This window comes from Etheostoma spectabile, chromosome 13 (genome assembly GCF_008692095.1).
Source record: "Etheostoma spectabile isolate EspeVRDwgs_2016 chromosome 13, UIUC_Espe_1.0, whole genome shotgun sequence".
Taxonomy (NCBI): domain Eukaryota; kingdom Metazoa; phylum Chordata; class Actinopteri; order Perciformes; family Percidae; genus Etheostoma; species Etheostoma spectabile.
Genome location: NC_045745.1, coordinates 24237605 through 24252507, shown reverse-complemented (window position 1 = coordinate 24252507; position 14903 = coordinate 24237605). Strand labels below are relative to the sequence as shown.

Genomic DNA, 14903 nt, shown 5'->3' with positions numbered 1-14903 from the left:
AAAAAAAGTACAGAACATTAGGTGAGTACATATGCAGTCATGGTCAGTACATGAGTAGATAGGCACAGTAGTAAAATGTCTACTGTTACCTAAAGGTTCCATGACATAGTGGTCTTTGGATGATTTTATTTAGACCTTAGTGGTCCCCTAATACCATATCTTAAATCTCTTTCCCAAACTTAAGCCTTGGTGCAGAATTACAGCCACTACAGCCAGTCCCACAATGAGCATTCCTTAGGACGTGCCATTTCTGTGTCTGTAGCTATCGAAGAGGAGGGGTGGGGGGGCAAGGTGAAAACAAAACGCCATGGGACAACACTACAGCTAGTAGTTACCTTTAGCTGATTGAGTAGATGATGTACTAGCTGGCAGAGTTTGATGACTAAATGTTCTTGACTCAGTGGCACAAGACAGCTGATATGTTTCAGCAGGGAGCACACATCCTGAAATGGAAATGGAAATTAATAGACTCAGCACAACCAAGAAGGTCTTCCACAGCGAGAAACAAATAATCCTGCATATCACATATGCTCATTTAGTTGATTAAGAAGAAGCTTGAAACAAAAAGAAAAGGCAAACTTTTTTTAAAGAACATTTATGTAAGAGGAAAACTTGATTGCACTTTGTTTTTGCTGGGGTGTTGTTAAATGGTTGGTAGGACACCACTATATAGGTTGCTAACGAGTAACAAGCTGACTGTTAGTTGTTATATAATAATATAAAACACAAGTGGTTGCTACTAGGTGTTCTGTACAGTTGCTATAGCAGTACTACGAGCTATATGTTCTCTGCGGTTGCTAGGGTGATGGGTGGCTGCTATGGTGTTTGCTGTTTTGCATAATGCACACTAATGATTACTAGCTAGGTTAGTACACTAGAAAAGGCTTGTACGTTTCCAGTATCACAAGATAAGTTGAATACAGTCGTCACTACAAGACCAAAGAGAGCATGAGTTACCTCTGGCCTGATGTTGATATTGGGGTCAAAGGTTTTGTTGTAGTTTTCGGACAGTAGCTGGTCAAACAGCAGGTTGAGCTCCTCTCTTAACTGACCAGAGTCTGCTTGCAGGGCACGGAGTTTTGCTGCGCAGCGGGAAAACTGTTTCTCGACGTCCGACGGTGAGCCGAGCCGCCAACCGTCCGTCCCGAGCGGAGTGAACGGGGCGGCCTCTGCTGACAAAGCCACCGGAGGAAAAACAGGGACATCACTACGGCTCATTAGGGCCGGGGCTAACAACCCCGTTTGTGCCGCCATATTTGTAAGCGCGGACGGCGGAAGTATTTCCCTTGCGTGGATCTTCTTCCTTTCAAGCTTAATATCCAAATGTCAGGCTCATTACTGCCCCCTACAGTGTATTCTACGAACATCGACTCCCTCCGAAACAGATGAAGAAACCATAACCATAAATTACATCTTTTAAGAATGTTTTTGGACTTTTCCGCCTTCAAATGTTGACAGGGCAGTTAGGTGAGAAAGGGGAGAGAGACTGAGCTGGCTGTGGCTGAAGACATGCTGGACCTCTGCGTCGAAGCATCTCAGTACATCGAGACATCCGCCTGCTCCACCACTGAGTTAACCTGGCCACCATAAATTACATCTTAATGAAGACGTCACGATGCAAAAATACACCATTACGAGAAAAAGTCATGCATCCAACAGTTTTCGTGCAGTAAATGAGTATCAAAAGATTTAATCATTTTCCCAACTACACCTTTTACATATCTATGTAATATTTGATTATATGCTTAGTTTGCAGTGTTTGTGAAGAGATGGGCTCTAAAGTCGTGGCATTGCTCCATGATGTACAGTATATTTTACCGTAATCTATAAACATAAATACAAATTTACTGATGCATTCATGCCTATCAAAGCAGCTGAACAAGATGAAGCTAGCTCTGTGGAGGTCTGGCAATGTGAGAGTTAAATTCTCAGATTTATAGGTAAATTTAACCTATTACAGCCCATCAGTTTTTGGATACAACTTCTAGTCAGAAATTATTTTTAACTGTGGATGACAGGTAAAAGTAGGTGTAAAGACTAAAATACAATTCTTTTTACATGTATTATATAAATCTGAAAGAATAGTTTTGATTTTATAAATTCCTTCTGCTGCATGGTCCTAGTTCCTTTCTCTTAAAACTTGCCCTAATTCGGGTTAATACAATTTCAGAAACTACACTTAATTTCAAAAGCCTTCCATTGTTGAATGTTCAAGTCTCAATTTGTGGACACCAGCAGACATGGAAATCCATCTACCTGTTCCAATGATGTCCCCTGCATCTGGAAACTGTCATTCTGTATACATGTAAGAAACCATTCTTTACGTTTGTAGCATCAAGAGCATACGTGTGAGTCCCTGTTAGAATCAGAATGTCAGAACATTTGATTTTAGTACACGGTAGTGAAGCAAAGTCAAGGCACGCATAGACACAAGTCACATTTTGAACCAATTTACTGTGTCAAAGTTGTCTTGTGCTCAACATGTTGAAAATAAACACAATACTAAACGGCACACTAAATCACATTCCACATATACAGCACTAACATTCACAACTAAAGTGGAAACAGGAATGTTCAAGCATGTACAAAAACCTTAAATCTCTTGGCATGTAATTTTCTTTATTATGGGTAAGCAACAGCCTTGCAATAGTCTTAGAATTTATATTCAATCTCAGTCAACACTGAAAATTAAAGGCATTTCAAAAAAAATGAAAAATAAAGTCTGTTGCTTATTCCATGAAAAATTAGTTATTATACAACACATCCATATGAAACAATTTCCGTGCCTCAATGCACAGCAAAAAAATAATATCCAGAAATTAGTTGTGTACTCTGTCAGATGTGAAAATGCTGGCTGAGTGCTGGAATGGGGCGTAGTTTGAAGAATGTCACATTGAATCAAACATAAGTCCAGGCACAACTACAGCACCATCCACAGATGGGGGTAGTGTTGTGGGTGGCACACAATAACCGACTGAAGCAAGCAGGAAACCAGGAGGTAGGCATGTCAGCAGAAAAGTGGTTGCAAATGTACAGCGTGGCACAAAAGTATTGAGGGCTGAATTAAAAGTAGTTTTCGGAAGGCATGTTTGGATTTCAGCCAGACTTGAACAGTAGAATGGCCACTTGGCCCAGGTAGAAGTAGATGAAATGCTTCGTCTCGTGAGTCACGTAGCTCCCAAAATTCCTCCCAACGATGCAATGCCATGTGGGGTTGTACTTCTTGTCAAACTCCTGGAGGTGAGACAATAATTGCAATAGCATAGATGATAACGTTAACAGGTTTCAAGTACATGCTTGCACTAATTTGATATGGATATTATGTACCTTTTTGACATAGGCAGCAATATCCTTCTCAATGTTGTACTTTTCCATAGCTTGCATGGCACAGTCCACTGCATCCTGCTGCATTTCATCAGACATGTCTGCATTCTTTATCACTGCCTTCTTGTCAGACATTTTGGCTTTTTGACTGCACAGGAGAAAAAGCAAATATTTAGGGACATTTTCCACATAGTTACTACTAGATCTTGTACAAACAGTGAGCCTTGTTACATTTTATGACTACATCACAGCTGCCACCATTTGCTTATATAAAACAATAAGCTATTAGTTATGAGGCTACTTTTGTCCAATCCAATTAACTGGATAGAAGGCCTCAAGATTACCAAAGTAACTCAATAACTTGGGAGGAATACTGTGACCGTCTTCTGAAAGAGTTGTTCTGCAGTTACATAGTCCACAGAGTAATGTATGTTCCATGAGACAGACACAATGGGTCCTGGTTGCGAGTATCACAGTAAGCAATAAAAGAAGGTTGCTGACGTGACATGGCATACCTGCAGTGCCATTGTCATGTCACTGCAACTTTAATTTACACTGCTTGGGAACTATTTCCGCACATATTCAAACGCAAGTTAACGTCACTCCTGTAATTCAATTAAATGTGTTAGGTTTACACATAACAATGCAAAGAAAGTGCCATCCACTCGGGACAAATACAGATGCTCAGACGAGATTAGCATGCCAGCAAGAGAAGCCTCAGTAGTCCCTCTCTGCTGACAGTGTGCGCAGGTTTTATTAACGATAAACGCAGAGTTCTGCAGCAACACTTACCGTCTCTCAGCGAAGTTTAATTGTTTAGAGTTGTGCGTTTACGGGCAGCTACACAGTTCTTAGTTCATTTATGCAAAGAAAGCATGCGTCTCTGCTCCGCCCTCCACATCGCACTCACTATCTGATTGGCTGGATGAAAGCCGCCACCCTGGTGACGGCGCTTTTCACTGGCGGACAGGGACCGCATCTTATTTCCACCCAGAATGCACTGTTTTCAACCCCAATCTCTCCCTCCCTCCCACGAGAGAAAGTAATTGATCCAGGTGATCGCGTTGTTAGATGGTATTGATCTGCATTATAATTTGAGACAGCTTGCAACGAAGAATAAGATTGGACCCAAACAGGGAGTCGATGTCCATTTTAAGTGTATTACATTCTAAAGTCTCTGAACTGTAAGAGGATGTTTCTGAGGCATAAATAGAACCAGACCATTCCACAAAACTCTTCAGTTAAGTCGGAAAAGTATGAAGCTGTTTGCACTTTCATCTTGTCTGTAATTTTGGGTTCCTTCACCTCACTGGAACATTTTATGGCCAGTGTAATCCATTGTAGATAGAAGTTGATACAAAAAAGAGAAACACAATCATATGATATGTTAAGGTTCAGTAGAAGATATTTAACTTTTTTGAAGTAAGAAATAAACTTAAAAATACTGGAAATTATACTTAACATTATCAAAACTCATCTTCTGAAATCATAAAAAAAAAACAGACTCTAATCACACCCCGGCCATCCATAGGCCTGTCAATGGTCACTATTTACCACTCTAGATCATTGATGTTTGCTGCACAGATGGTGAAGCCCCTTCAGAAATATTTTTGGTGTGTGATGTAGGGTTTTATAAATTAAGTTGATTTGACTATGTGGTTCTTGTTCTGAAGTCCTAGGTTTATTATTGTGTAAGTTAATTGAGAAACAAAATCTTTGTACAGTATGCGTTTGCATGCTTAAACAATTAAGCTGATTCTGATAGAACACTAAGTTGTAGCCACAACAGGAGACATTGCAAGAATATGGATGTTGTAAAGAAGCTACGAATTCTAAAACAAGGATGCTTCACACACAGCTCCAATAAAGATCTATACATCACCAGTTTCAAGGAGGGCACCCAATTCAGAATCTGACCAAAACGTGAACACAATCTCCCCGCTTGTCCCCGAGTTACGGCATTGAATAATTGCCAGAACAGGGTTTTTACATTATGTCACAGTGAAGTTCACCTTTTGGAAATCAATTGATCCTACTTATATTTGAGTGAAATCTTTCACATATTTAGCGTATTAATGACATTTGTGCTAGCTGGAATGAATTCTCTCCAGACATTCCTGATATCACATTAAGAGAACGGGCCAGACCTTTTTCTTTTAAACTCCATTCATTCAAAAGCTGGAAACAATAGTTACTCCAAAGTTGCAGTTACTTTGGATGTTCACATTTCAGTTACAAAAGAACAAAAAATAAAATGGATATATATATATCCCATTGTTATAGATTAAATGCAGGCCTTATAATAATGGCAAAAGGCACCTACTCAGAAACACTTTGTAAAAAAATAAATAAAATAAAACAATTTTGTGTCCAACCTTTTGTTGTATTAGCCATGCTGGGAAAGAAAAACACAAACACTTAACTTATGTTATTGAAAGTTTTATTAAAAGAGAATAAAGCTTTAGAATACTGGAGATTGTACTTAGGAAAATCAGAAATCATCCTCTGCAGCAAAAGACTGACCTAAGAAAAAGATACAAACCGCATTAAGGTCACATTCCCTTGTCGTATCCCAGTCCTCCCTCTTCCCTCCCTCCTCCACGGTAATGGTCGCTCTCTATTTACCACTCTCCTTAAGCGTGTGGATCCATCCTGCACCTCCCAGCCCTCCTCCTGGTTTTGAGCGGAGCTTTGCTCTTCTTTTATAATTTTGAAAAACAAAAATAAATCGCTCCTCACAGTGCCGTCAGTAACTGTGTCTCTGAGGTCCCACACAAAATGAAAAATAAAAAATAAAATTTGGATTATTTGAAAGCCAATTTAGTTTTGAATATTTCAGAATTTCCGGTTTGATGGGGTTATGTGGACAGGGCCGGGGGTCAGGATCCTCTCCCGGTAAAATGCTCCCATGCTCCTGATCCATGTATCCATCCTGAAGCCTAATCCTAATCCTGATCTGATCCTGAATCCTGATCCAGCTCCGAAATGGGGGGACAATGAGCCCAGTCCAAACCTTCAGAATACCAGCAGAACCAAAGAGAAGGAGGCAAGTTAGAATCACACCTTCAGAAAATACTATAATAAATGTAAAATGCATCTACCAGGGAGTTTACTTTGAGACAAAAAGGGAACACCATCTATAAATCAGTCCCCAAAAAACTAAAATTTACTTTTGAGGACTAAAAGACAAGCAAAAGCAAAAATAAACACAAGCTTTGGGTCTCCAATTACAAAGTGGTATACAGAACCTGTTACAACTGAAAACATTCAACAGCGGCACTCTATTGTCAAGTGTATGTAAAAAAACTGAACAGCCTTATAATGCAGATTTCACAGTTGACAAGGCACAGCCATCATACCATTGGTGCCATATTTGACTCCTCCTCCTGTTTATCTTAATATGAACTGTTTCCTCTGTTCCCATCCTATCCTGTTCCTCTGAACTCTACAGAGAGACACACAAGAGGGTCAAAGAACAGTAGTATATGCTTAAAAGAAGTAAAAATGTTCCAAACAAAACAAAGCGGAGGACAAGTAGGAGAAAAGGTATAGAGGGGTGAGAGATGGTTAGCAGAAAACAGATTTTTGATGAGAAGGGGAAAAGGAAAAATGAAAGAGTGAAATGGGGCCTTGTACAAAATAAAAAAATAAAACTGCAACAAAGAGTGGGGGAACAGGGAACACACAAGAAGACAGTGTAAACGGGTAACATGAGATGATCCGTGGTGAGTATACAGGATTTGTTGAGTGATGTGAAGATTTCCTCTCTGCTTTAGTTAAGGTGGATCTAGGAGCGGGAACGGGAGCGGGAGCGGGAACGCCGAGGAGAGTAACGTGGAGACCCTCTGCTGCGACGTGACCCGCTCTTGCTTCGACTTCGGCTACGAGAGCGAGAACGACCATAGCTGGGGCTGCGAGGACCATCCACCTTTACACGAATGTAGGCCGTCTCTCCCTGAACACACACAAACACACATAACTAAGCATTAAACCACGCACAAGTTCCTAATGAGACTCTGGTAGACAGAGGAAGCAAATACCTCCAGTCACGATAAAGGTTTTGGGGATCATATCAGCGCTCAATACTGCCTTTGTACATACAGTGTGCTTATAGATGCAGTTTCAAATTAAACACATGTAAACCTTTTGTAGTTGTCCATGCATACATGATCATCAGCTGCATCAATACTAAAATTGGACATCTTAAAGACTTATATTTTTACCAATGTTACCATCATCATTACTCAGGCATAGGCAGAATTACAAGGCAATGTAACATTACATAACCATTCAAACGTAACATTGGCTTTTGATGGCCTGCCTGGTCATTTTCACATTCACCCCTGGTTTCTTTATTTAAGAAAACTTTAATTTCAAAATTTAGTCCCTTCCACAGCCATCCCTTATGTTCGCTTGAGGCTGAAACCCTTTACGTACCTCATGAGAGCGAAACTTGGTGTTATCCAATTGACGGACAGCGTAGGTCATGTCCTCTTTGCGTACAAACTCCACCACCCCGGTGCCATCACGGTACACATCAGCATAGCATACATCACCTGCTTCTCGCATGTGATCCTTCAGGTCCTGCCAGCTTCCACTGGAAGGAAGACCTGACAAGAAAAGGTGATGTAAGACTCCTATGTTCATCTATACACTTACATAAATAGATAACCTGCAGAGGGAGGAACACGTCACCCACCTGATACAACAACCCTGTACTCTGAACGTCGGGAAGGCGGGCCATGCCTTCCCCTTTGGGGTCCCATTGGTCCTCCACCACCACCACCACCACCTCCTCCTCCACCTCCCCGTCCACTTCTAGGAAACTCAACACGCAGGCGGTAACCATCATAGTCGTAACCATCGCGGCCATAGACAGCATCCTCAGAATCCCTGTGAAATCGGAAAGTTACAAATAATCAATACTAGTTTTACAATACTGATACTTTACTAGCTAATGTCCCTAGATATGAGTTAGGCAGATTGCTTTGTTTTGGGCGTGTGTGTTTGTTGTATACGTAATCTTACGACTACTGGCCTATACTGATGGAACCTGGAGGAAAAATGCATCTTGCTGAATTAGTGCACGTCCATACAAAAAAAATGGATAGAAGGGTCATGAACTGCCGTGGTCATTCAGTGACGCTCGAACAACAAAATGGCGATTGTTCTTAGTTGTCACGGTGACAACACGTGTTAGTGGGGCAGTAAACCGAGTCGCAACTCGCTGGGAGCTTAGCTAACAACTATAGCTGGGAGGAGAGCGGCCTGGCAATGGGCGTATTATGGATACACAGCTCAAGGGAGACGTTATCCGAAGCTGCGGGAAGAGGAGCGACAGTCCCAGCCCGCGACTCATTCTCTGTTATCAATGAAACATGAATGCACAGCATAACTCTACCTTAACAAGGGACGTTTTTTGGCATCAAACGTGACTCTTTAATTAGAAGCACAGCAGCATTAATGTGTAGTCATGTGTGTGTGTGTGTGTGTGTGTAGTAGGCATTTCATTTTTGGCCTTGTTGGGCAAAAAAAAAAAATCCATACCCCTTTTTCAGCATATTGTAATTTAAGGGGTTTTAGGGAAAACCCTAGGTGAAAACTAGACTTCAGGATCTCCTCTTGGCTCCGTTTGCAGACGTCTCTATTGGCTTTTTTGCGAATGCGTTGCCCGTGAGACAAAGAGCTACAGGAGGAGGTCTCACTCAACTTTAAATTCTCGACTTTTGCATTCCACCCACTGTATCTCTTTTCACATTTAAACAAAGATAGCATCGATTGCACATATACCTACTGCATTACCAACTGAGTGTATGTGGCTGTTTGAGTGTGTGCCAGATATCTTTTGAAAGCGCGTGTGCGTATAATAGCCCCCTAACGTTGAGATGTGGCGGGAGAATGCAACTCACCTCGGGTCCTCGAACTGCACGAAGGCAAACGGTGGTCCTCCTCTTCGATTTTTCAGATCAATATCACGGATGGCTCCATATTTATAAAATAAGTCTTCGACGTCCTTTGAGCGGATGTCGGGAGGGAGATTCCCAACATATATCCTACAGTCGTTGCTCCCTGCCGGTCCTCGAACTATACCTCCGCCAGACATGTTAGCACAAAACTAGCTAACAATAACAGTTAACGTTAGCTAAGGAAGTTAGCAAGCTGGCTAAACAGGTCCGGCCGAACACACGATAAAATTAAGCTTAGCTAGGTAGTTCACACAATATAATATACTGCACGCGAACTACACGTTAACAATTTAGCTAACGTTACAGCTGATGTCCTGCGGGGTAAATATCAAAACAATCAAATTAACACGAGCTCAACGTTGCAAGCCGCGACTCAAGCCTTTCTCCAACAAAGCGCTCTTCTTCAGTGGTGTAGCGGATCACAACTAGCTTTAAATATGCGCACACCGCCTCCTACCGCACTGGAGTCCGAGTCATCCTACAAAAGTGTCATGGATAACACAATGTCACCCCAAGGTCCATTCAACAGCTGTTGTGGAGCTTTCGATCATATCAAGTGATCTTCAGCGGTTAAAATTGGAAATTTTAAAATCTACAATTCCAAAACAACTGGGGGAATTCTACCTGCTAATGAAAATGATGTACTATGATCAAAAACCGCTACCAAATAAAGCTTATGGTGAGATTGTTTTTTATCAACAGTATGAATCATTTTGTCACTTTCCACATTAACACAAAAAAATGTGAATAGATCAAAATGACATTGAGGATAAAATAGGATCTGGCTCCTTAGGCCACATTCAGGATCAATCAGTTACCCAGGTGTAGATCAACACAAATGCATTGTGACTGCTTTGAAGGAAAACAGTGCTTTGGTCTGTCTAGCAAGAGAAACAATCCCAAGACCACTGAATTACAAACCACTATGCAATTGAAAGCTCCTGAAAAACTATTTAGGTTGATTTTTTTGTTTATGTTTAATTAGAATTGGTGTAAATTGCTTTAGGAGTGCTTGTCAAATGTAATGATATAAAATCAAGTATTCTTATTTTCTTTGCTAACCAAAGAGCGAACACATGAGTTAAGTATTTATTTGTTAATAACTTAGAATAGAAAGTGGAATTCAAATATAAAACTTATTCACATTTACAACAATTCAAGCTTTCCAGTATACAGTGTCACACAGCCCGGCAGCCATTCGTTAACATTTTAAGATGAACAATTCCTTACGTGAAAACATAAAAATCACATGTGACGGTTTTGTAAATTCCACACTCCAATGCTGCAAATGAGTTTCTTCATGCAAACCTTTGTACCTAAATGTCAAGGCCACTGAAAAAACTGTTTGTTTCTAACATGTTTTTTGTTTAGATCTTCTCTTCAAATGTTTCTCAGTCCTTCTTGGCTTGCTTCTCTCTGCGTTTCTGTCTGGCCTCAGACACTATCTTGAGCAGTGACAGCAGAATAGGTACACACATGGGCAGGAAGAGTGGTATGTAGATAGCAAACTTCTGGTCATCAGGAAAGTAGAGAAGGTGGAGAAGTGAAGGGTCAAAGAATGCCCTCTCTGATGCCATTATGGCCTCTTTACTGTACTGCAGCGCAAAGCCGAGGTTCCCAGCCTCCAATTCAGCCACAGCCAGCTGCAGAGACGTGACAGCATTGGACACCTTAGGGAGAGAAACAACAATTGCAGGTTAGATTACAACTGATGAAATTATAAGTAAGGGAATAGTCAAATTACAACTTATTTTAGAGTCTAAATACCCAGTTGGGCACTGTAATTTGTTCATTCATTCAGCCTGACATTGTGTTCGTAGTAGCAGTTTTTTCATTTAGAGAGGGAGTAAACTTTTTGGTTTTCTCTCATCAAACAGTAGCAATTTTCATTTCCTTGACGTCTTTTGCAATTAATATGGAAGCTGCCGTAGTAGTTTTAGTAGCAGTTCAATTCATGTTTTTCACATTGACCAAAGATAAATGTTTGGGGTTTAAGTTATAAAGTGCCTAAAATACTTCATTTTAAGTAAGTCAATATGCAGACAGTCTAGTGTTCCCTAGGGGCTGCGGGGTTCATTCCAGCCAAACAAAGATCAAAGTGTTGAAATAAAACGAACAACATAAAGGTGAATTGGCTGTTCTAAGAGCCCAATCAGTAACAGAGCTAAAATTGAAAGAATCATTTCTATAAATCAACTTATGAGTACAGCCACATCTATCTTATCCCTGCTCATCACCTTTTTTGTTATTTTTTTTAAGCTAGCTATGCAAGTCAATGACATGCCTATTCTTACTTACCACCTACTAAGCTCTGAGCTCTAGGGGGGAACAGCTGTCAATGAGCACAACACCAGACCTGTTTGAATCGCTTCACAAATCTGAGATGTGGACAGTGATTCAGAAGCCTGGAACCAGGCTAGTCAAATACTATTTTAGTGTTCAAATGCCCTAGAATAGAGCTCCATATGGCCAGATATGTACACCCACACAAATAGGCAACATAGAAACCTACTGATTAAGTCAGGTGTATGCATTTTACCTGTTCAGCAATGTTGTCATTGATAACAATGTTGCCTATCTGGTCCAGCAGCTGTGCCAGTGAGGTGATGGTGGTGGTTGCTTTTGCAACATTTTCCACACTCCGACTCCACATGAGACGGTCCAGCTCCCAATCAGCTAGTCCTGTACTGCCGCATGGCGCCATCAGGAAGCCAGGGGGAGCGGTAGACGACTGCACACCCAGCAACAGTCTAACAGGACATGGTACAGGAAAGTTACCTTGTGTCTACAGGAAAAACAACTCCTGTTGTTTTGAAGGTGTCCACTTACCGAAGCTGTGCAAGGAAGACTCCCATGACTTTGGCCATGTTGATGTTGATGTCAACAGGCAGCACAGCTTCTGGTCTATATAAACCATTAACATTGTAGACCTATAAAAACATGGAAAAGACATTTTTTGTTGATCAGTATTCAAAACAAGAAATGAAGAGTGCAAAAACACTGCATAACAAATCAATTATTTATATTTAACATATTCACTCATACTAAGTTATGTTGTGTTATGTTAGATTGTTGTCACCCAGTGTTGCCCTTAGATTACCTTACCATAATTCCCCCCCAACGTGGAGAGTGAAACGCATTAGAAGCCACTTGCTGTTTCTTGTTGTCATGAATGTAAAGGGGGGAATGGTGGGCATCCGGAACGTACAGAAGAAAATTCAACACCGGGTTGGAAGATGCAGCATTTGAGCCTCAAAATCAAATGCAAAAAAAACCAGATATGAATACACCATAACAGGCTACATCACATTTATTTTTGTTGGCAAAAACTTAAAAAACATTCAGCGGGTTTCCTCTTACCCAGTCTAGCCTCCACAGGGTTAATGACATGTGCGAGGCTGTCAGAGTTGAGTGTGTAGGCGCTGCTGCTGCTGTCAAAGCGTGGGTTGACACCGAGCATGGCGTAGTATAAGGTCTATAAGAAGAATACGTTTAATAACAGGCAGTAGCGGAGCATCTTGTCTTTATGCACATTCACACACAAAGTACCTGAGAGTCAAGGCTGAAGTTGGCCACAGGGGCTAGTTTGGTTAGCAAAGGTTGGATGTAGGTCTGTACGGCACCCTCTATGTCCCAGTGTAGCCGATGGGACTTGGGGTCTGGGTTTAACAGACTGAATGTTATCTCATAACCTAAAAAGAAGTTTAAAATAAGCATAAAACAAAAAAAGGAAGTGTTACATAGTTGAAGAATTTACCGACTGGAAATATAAACTAAGTTGATCCACTTTATGGCTGTGCTGAAACAAAGACCAACCTGGGCTGGATTTAAAGGCTCTCATACTGTCAGCGATGCTCTCTTTGTTGCCAGGGCTGAGACGAACTCTGTCACTGAGGGCGGCGGTGATGTCGGTGTGACTAAAAGACATCACCTGCAGCACCTGCTTGATCCGAGGCTCCAGATGAGCCAACAATTGCTCTAGTGTCCTGCCCACTCTCATCTGGGTACCAATACGCAGCAGGCCTGTCCGTCGCTGACCGATATACACATCCACGTCCTGAGAAGCGTCAAGGTACACATTAGTACAGTATTGGGTATTGTAATTCCTTCTACTTGTGCAGAGTGACACAAACGACAACTAATTTTGTTTAAAAGCTGTGCAGAAGATGCTGTATTTAGATATTAGTTTGACTCTAAGCAGTAATGACAGAATATATTGGATGGATTATAGTGAAAACTCTTCTTGACTCCACAGAGATCCATTAGCTCATAAAGGATTAACAATAGCTAAACAATACTCTTTAAAACTAAATACAGGGAAGAAAAAAAAAAAAGAGTATTAACCTCAGGCAGCAGTGAAGAAGACTCAGGGATCACATACACGACTAAAGAGCCACATGGACTCTCACTTAGCGTGTGCAGAGAAAGATCTGCCTCTAAAGGAGAAGATATAGAGAGACATTACAACCTGTGGTCCCACTAAGCTAACAAATGTTAGCATCTGAAGATCCTAAAGTTGGGTTTGACAGGCAGACAGCATCTCACCTGCAGCAGTGGGCTGGTCTAGCGCATCCTCCTCCATGATTGTTGCTGTGCGGTACCTTATCTCATACCTGTACCTCAAAGCTGTGTCCTCTGGAAACAAGGATTTTAGACAAGAATTACCTTGCAGTCTTTATATTTTCTTACCATAGAATCACAGACGGCCTTAGAAATTAAATCACCAGCTACTGTGTGTTCCTCATCCTCTGTCTGTGTCAGTGGGACCTTCTTCTGCTGTTCTGGCGTCACCGTTCCACGTGCAAACACCACCTCCACATCAGCACTCAACTGTAGCTACAAAAAGAAAGAAGAGATAAGGAGAGAAACATTTTAAAAGAAACGTGTATGAGACATGGAAAATAAAATGGACCAAAAGATAGAGATGATGTATTTAAAAGCACAAACAAACCTGCATATTAGCCAACTCATTTATCTGACTGAAAGGCAACCAGGCGCGGTACGTTTCAGTTGTTCGCCACCACAGAGGGACTCCCACCATGATGACCACTGCTGCTATGGACAGAGCAGCACGTTGGCCACGTTTGCGCTCTGAGAGAAAAACAAAGACAGATAAGCCTCAAGGCATTACTGTTTATATATATATATATATATATAAAGAGACATTTGTCAACTGCTTAAGAGCCATGTCGGTCATACTGTGGTTGCTGTCCCTGTATTACCTCGGTTGTGTTAGGGTCACTGTGAGCACTTAACCAAATGAATACACAGGACTGTTTTATTATTTGCATCAATGTGACAAATAACTTGAATTGTCACTGGATACAATGGTTATATTGATATCTTAAAGTACAATTAACGTTATTTGTTTATTGCCATGGCAGAGGATTGACCATTGATTCAATTACATAACGTTATACGTATGTTTCATTTGAGACTGAGCTAGATGTTTCAGACCTAACGTTAACCAAGACTTCCTTAAACGAATTAGCTAGATAGATGCAAAGATGTAGCTAGCTATCGTACAGAGAGACACCATTAACGTTAGCTAACTGTTCAACATAAAGTAAAAGGCTGACCCGGTTTTAGTTTTAAAACTAGAAAATCTATCAT

The 14903-nt window shown here is 41.0% G+C and overlaps 4 protein-coding genes across 5 annotated transcripts in view; all 4 read right to left on the bottom strand.

Annotated features, from left to right (window-relative positions):
• heatr6 (HEAT repeat containing 6) overlaps positions 1-1285 on the bottom strand; it is an 8585-nt gene extending 7300 nt beyond the window's left edge. The window contains exons 1-2 of the mRNA XM_032532790.1: positions 958-1285; positions 336-443 (exon numbers count right to left, since the gene is read on the bottom strand). Coding sequence (XP_032388681.1) covers positions 336-443; positions 958-1254 — 405 coding nt within the window. The 5' untranslated portion in view covers positions 1255-1285. The remainder of the gene's footprint in view (positions 1-335; positions 444-957) is intronic.
• A 1149-nt stretch (positions 1286-2434) lies between these two features.
• Positions 2435-4264, bottom strand: dynll2b (dynein, light chain, LC8-type 2b). Its single transcript, XM_032532888.1, has 3 exons — positions 4117-4264; positions 3328-3472; positions 2435-3234 (listed from the first exon to the last, which is right to left on the bottom strand). Exons 2-3 carry the CDS (start codon positions 3457-3459, stop codon positions 3097-3099), a joined length of 270 nt encoding a protein of 89 aa, XP_032388779.1. The 5' UTR covers positions 3460-3472; positions 4117-4264; the 3' UTR covers positions 2435-3096.
• A 1486-nt stretch (positions 4265-5750) lies between these two features.
• On the bottom strand, positions 5751-9705 carry srsf1b (serine and arginine rich splicing factor 1b). 2 transcript variants are annotated; one of them, XR_004334551.1, is made up of 5 exons: positions 9234-9705; positions 8024-8217; positions 7762-7934; positions 6684-7279; positions 5751-6337 (listed from the first exon to the last, which is right to left on the bottom strand). XR_004334551.1 is itself a non-coding variant. In XM_032532879.1 (4 exons), exons 1-4 carry the CDS (start codon positions 9425-9427, stop codon positions 7112-7114), a joined length of 729 nt encoding a protein of 242 aa, XP_032388770.1. In that variant the 5' UTR covers positions 9428-9705; the 3' UTR covers positions 5751-7111. The 2 variants fall into 2 exon arrangements, 1 of the variants encoding a protein (XP_032388770.1); XM_032532879.1 differs by having other exon boundaries at positions 5751-7279.
• A 551-nt stretch (positions 9706-10256) lies between these two features.
• The window catches only part of pigs (phosphatidylinositol glycan anchor biosynthesis, class S), a 5149-nt gene continuing 502 nt past the window's right edge, over positions 10257-14903 (bottom strand). Inside the window, exons 2-12 of the mRNA XM_032532829.1 lie at positions 14242-14381; positions 14015-14126; positions 13836-13925; positions 13635-13726; positions 13107-13347; positions 12840-12982; positions 12651-12765; positions 12396-12541; positions 12120-12220; positions 11830-12040; positions 10257-10960 (exon numbers count right to left, since the gene is read on the bottom strand). Coding sequence (XP_032388720.1) covers positions 10682-10960; positions 11830-12040; positions 12120-12220; positions 12396-12541; positions 12651-12765; positions 12840-12982; positions 13107-13347; positions 13635-13726; positions 13836-13925; positions 14015-14126; positions 14242-14381 — 1670 coding nt within the window. The 3' untranslated portion in view covers positions 10257-10681. The remainder of the gene's footprint in view (positions 10961-11829; positions 12041-12119; positions 12221-12395; positions 12542-12650; positions 12766-12839; positions 12983-13106; positions 13348-13634; positions 13727-13835; positions 13926-14014; positions 14127-14241; positions 14382-14903) is intronic.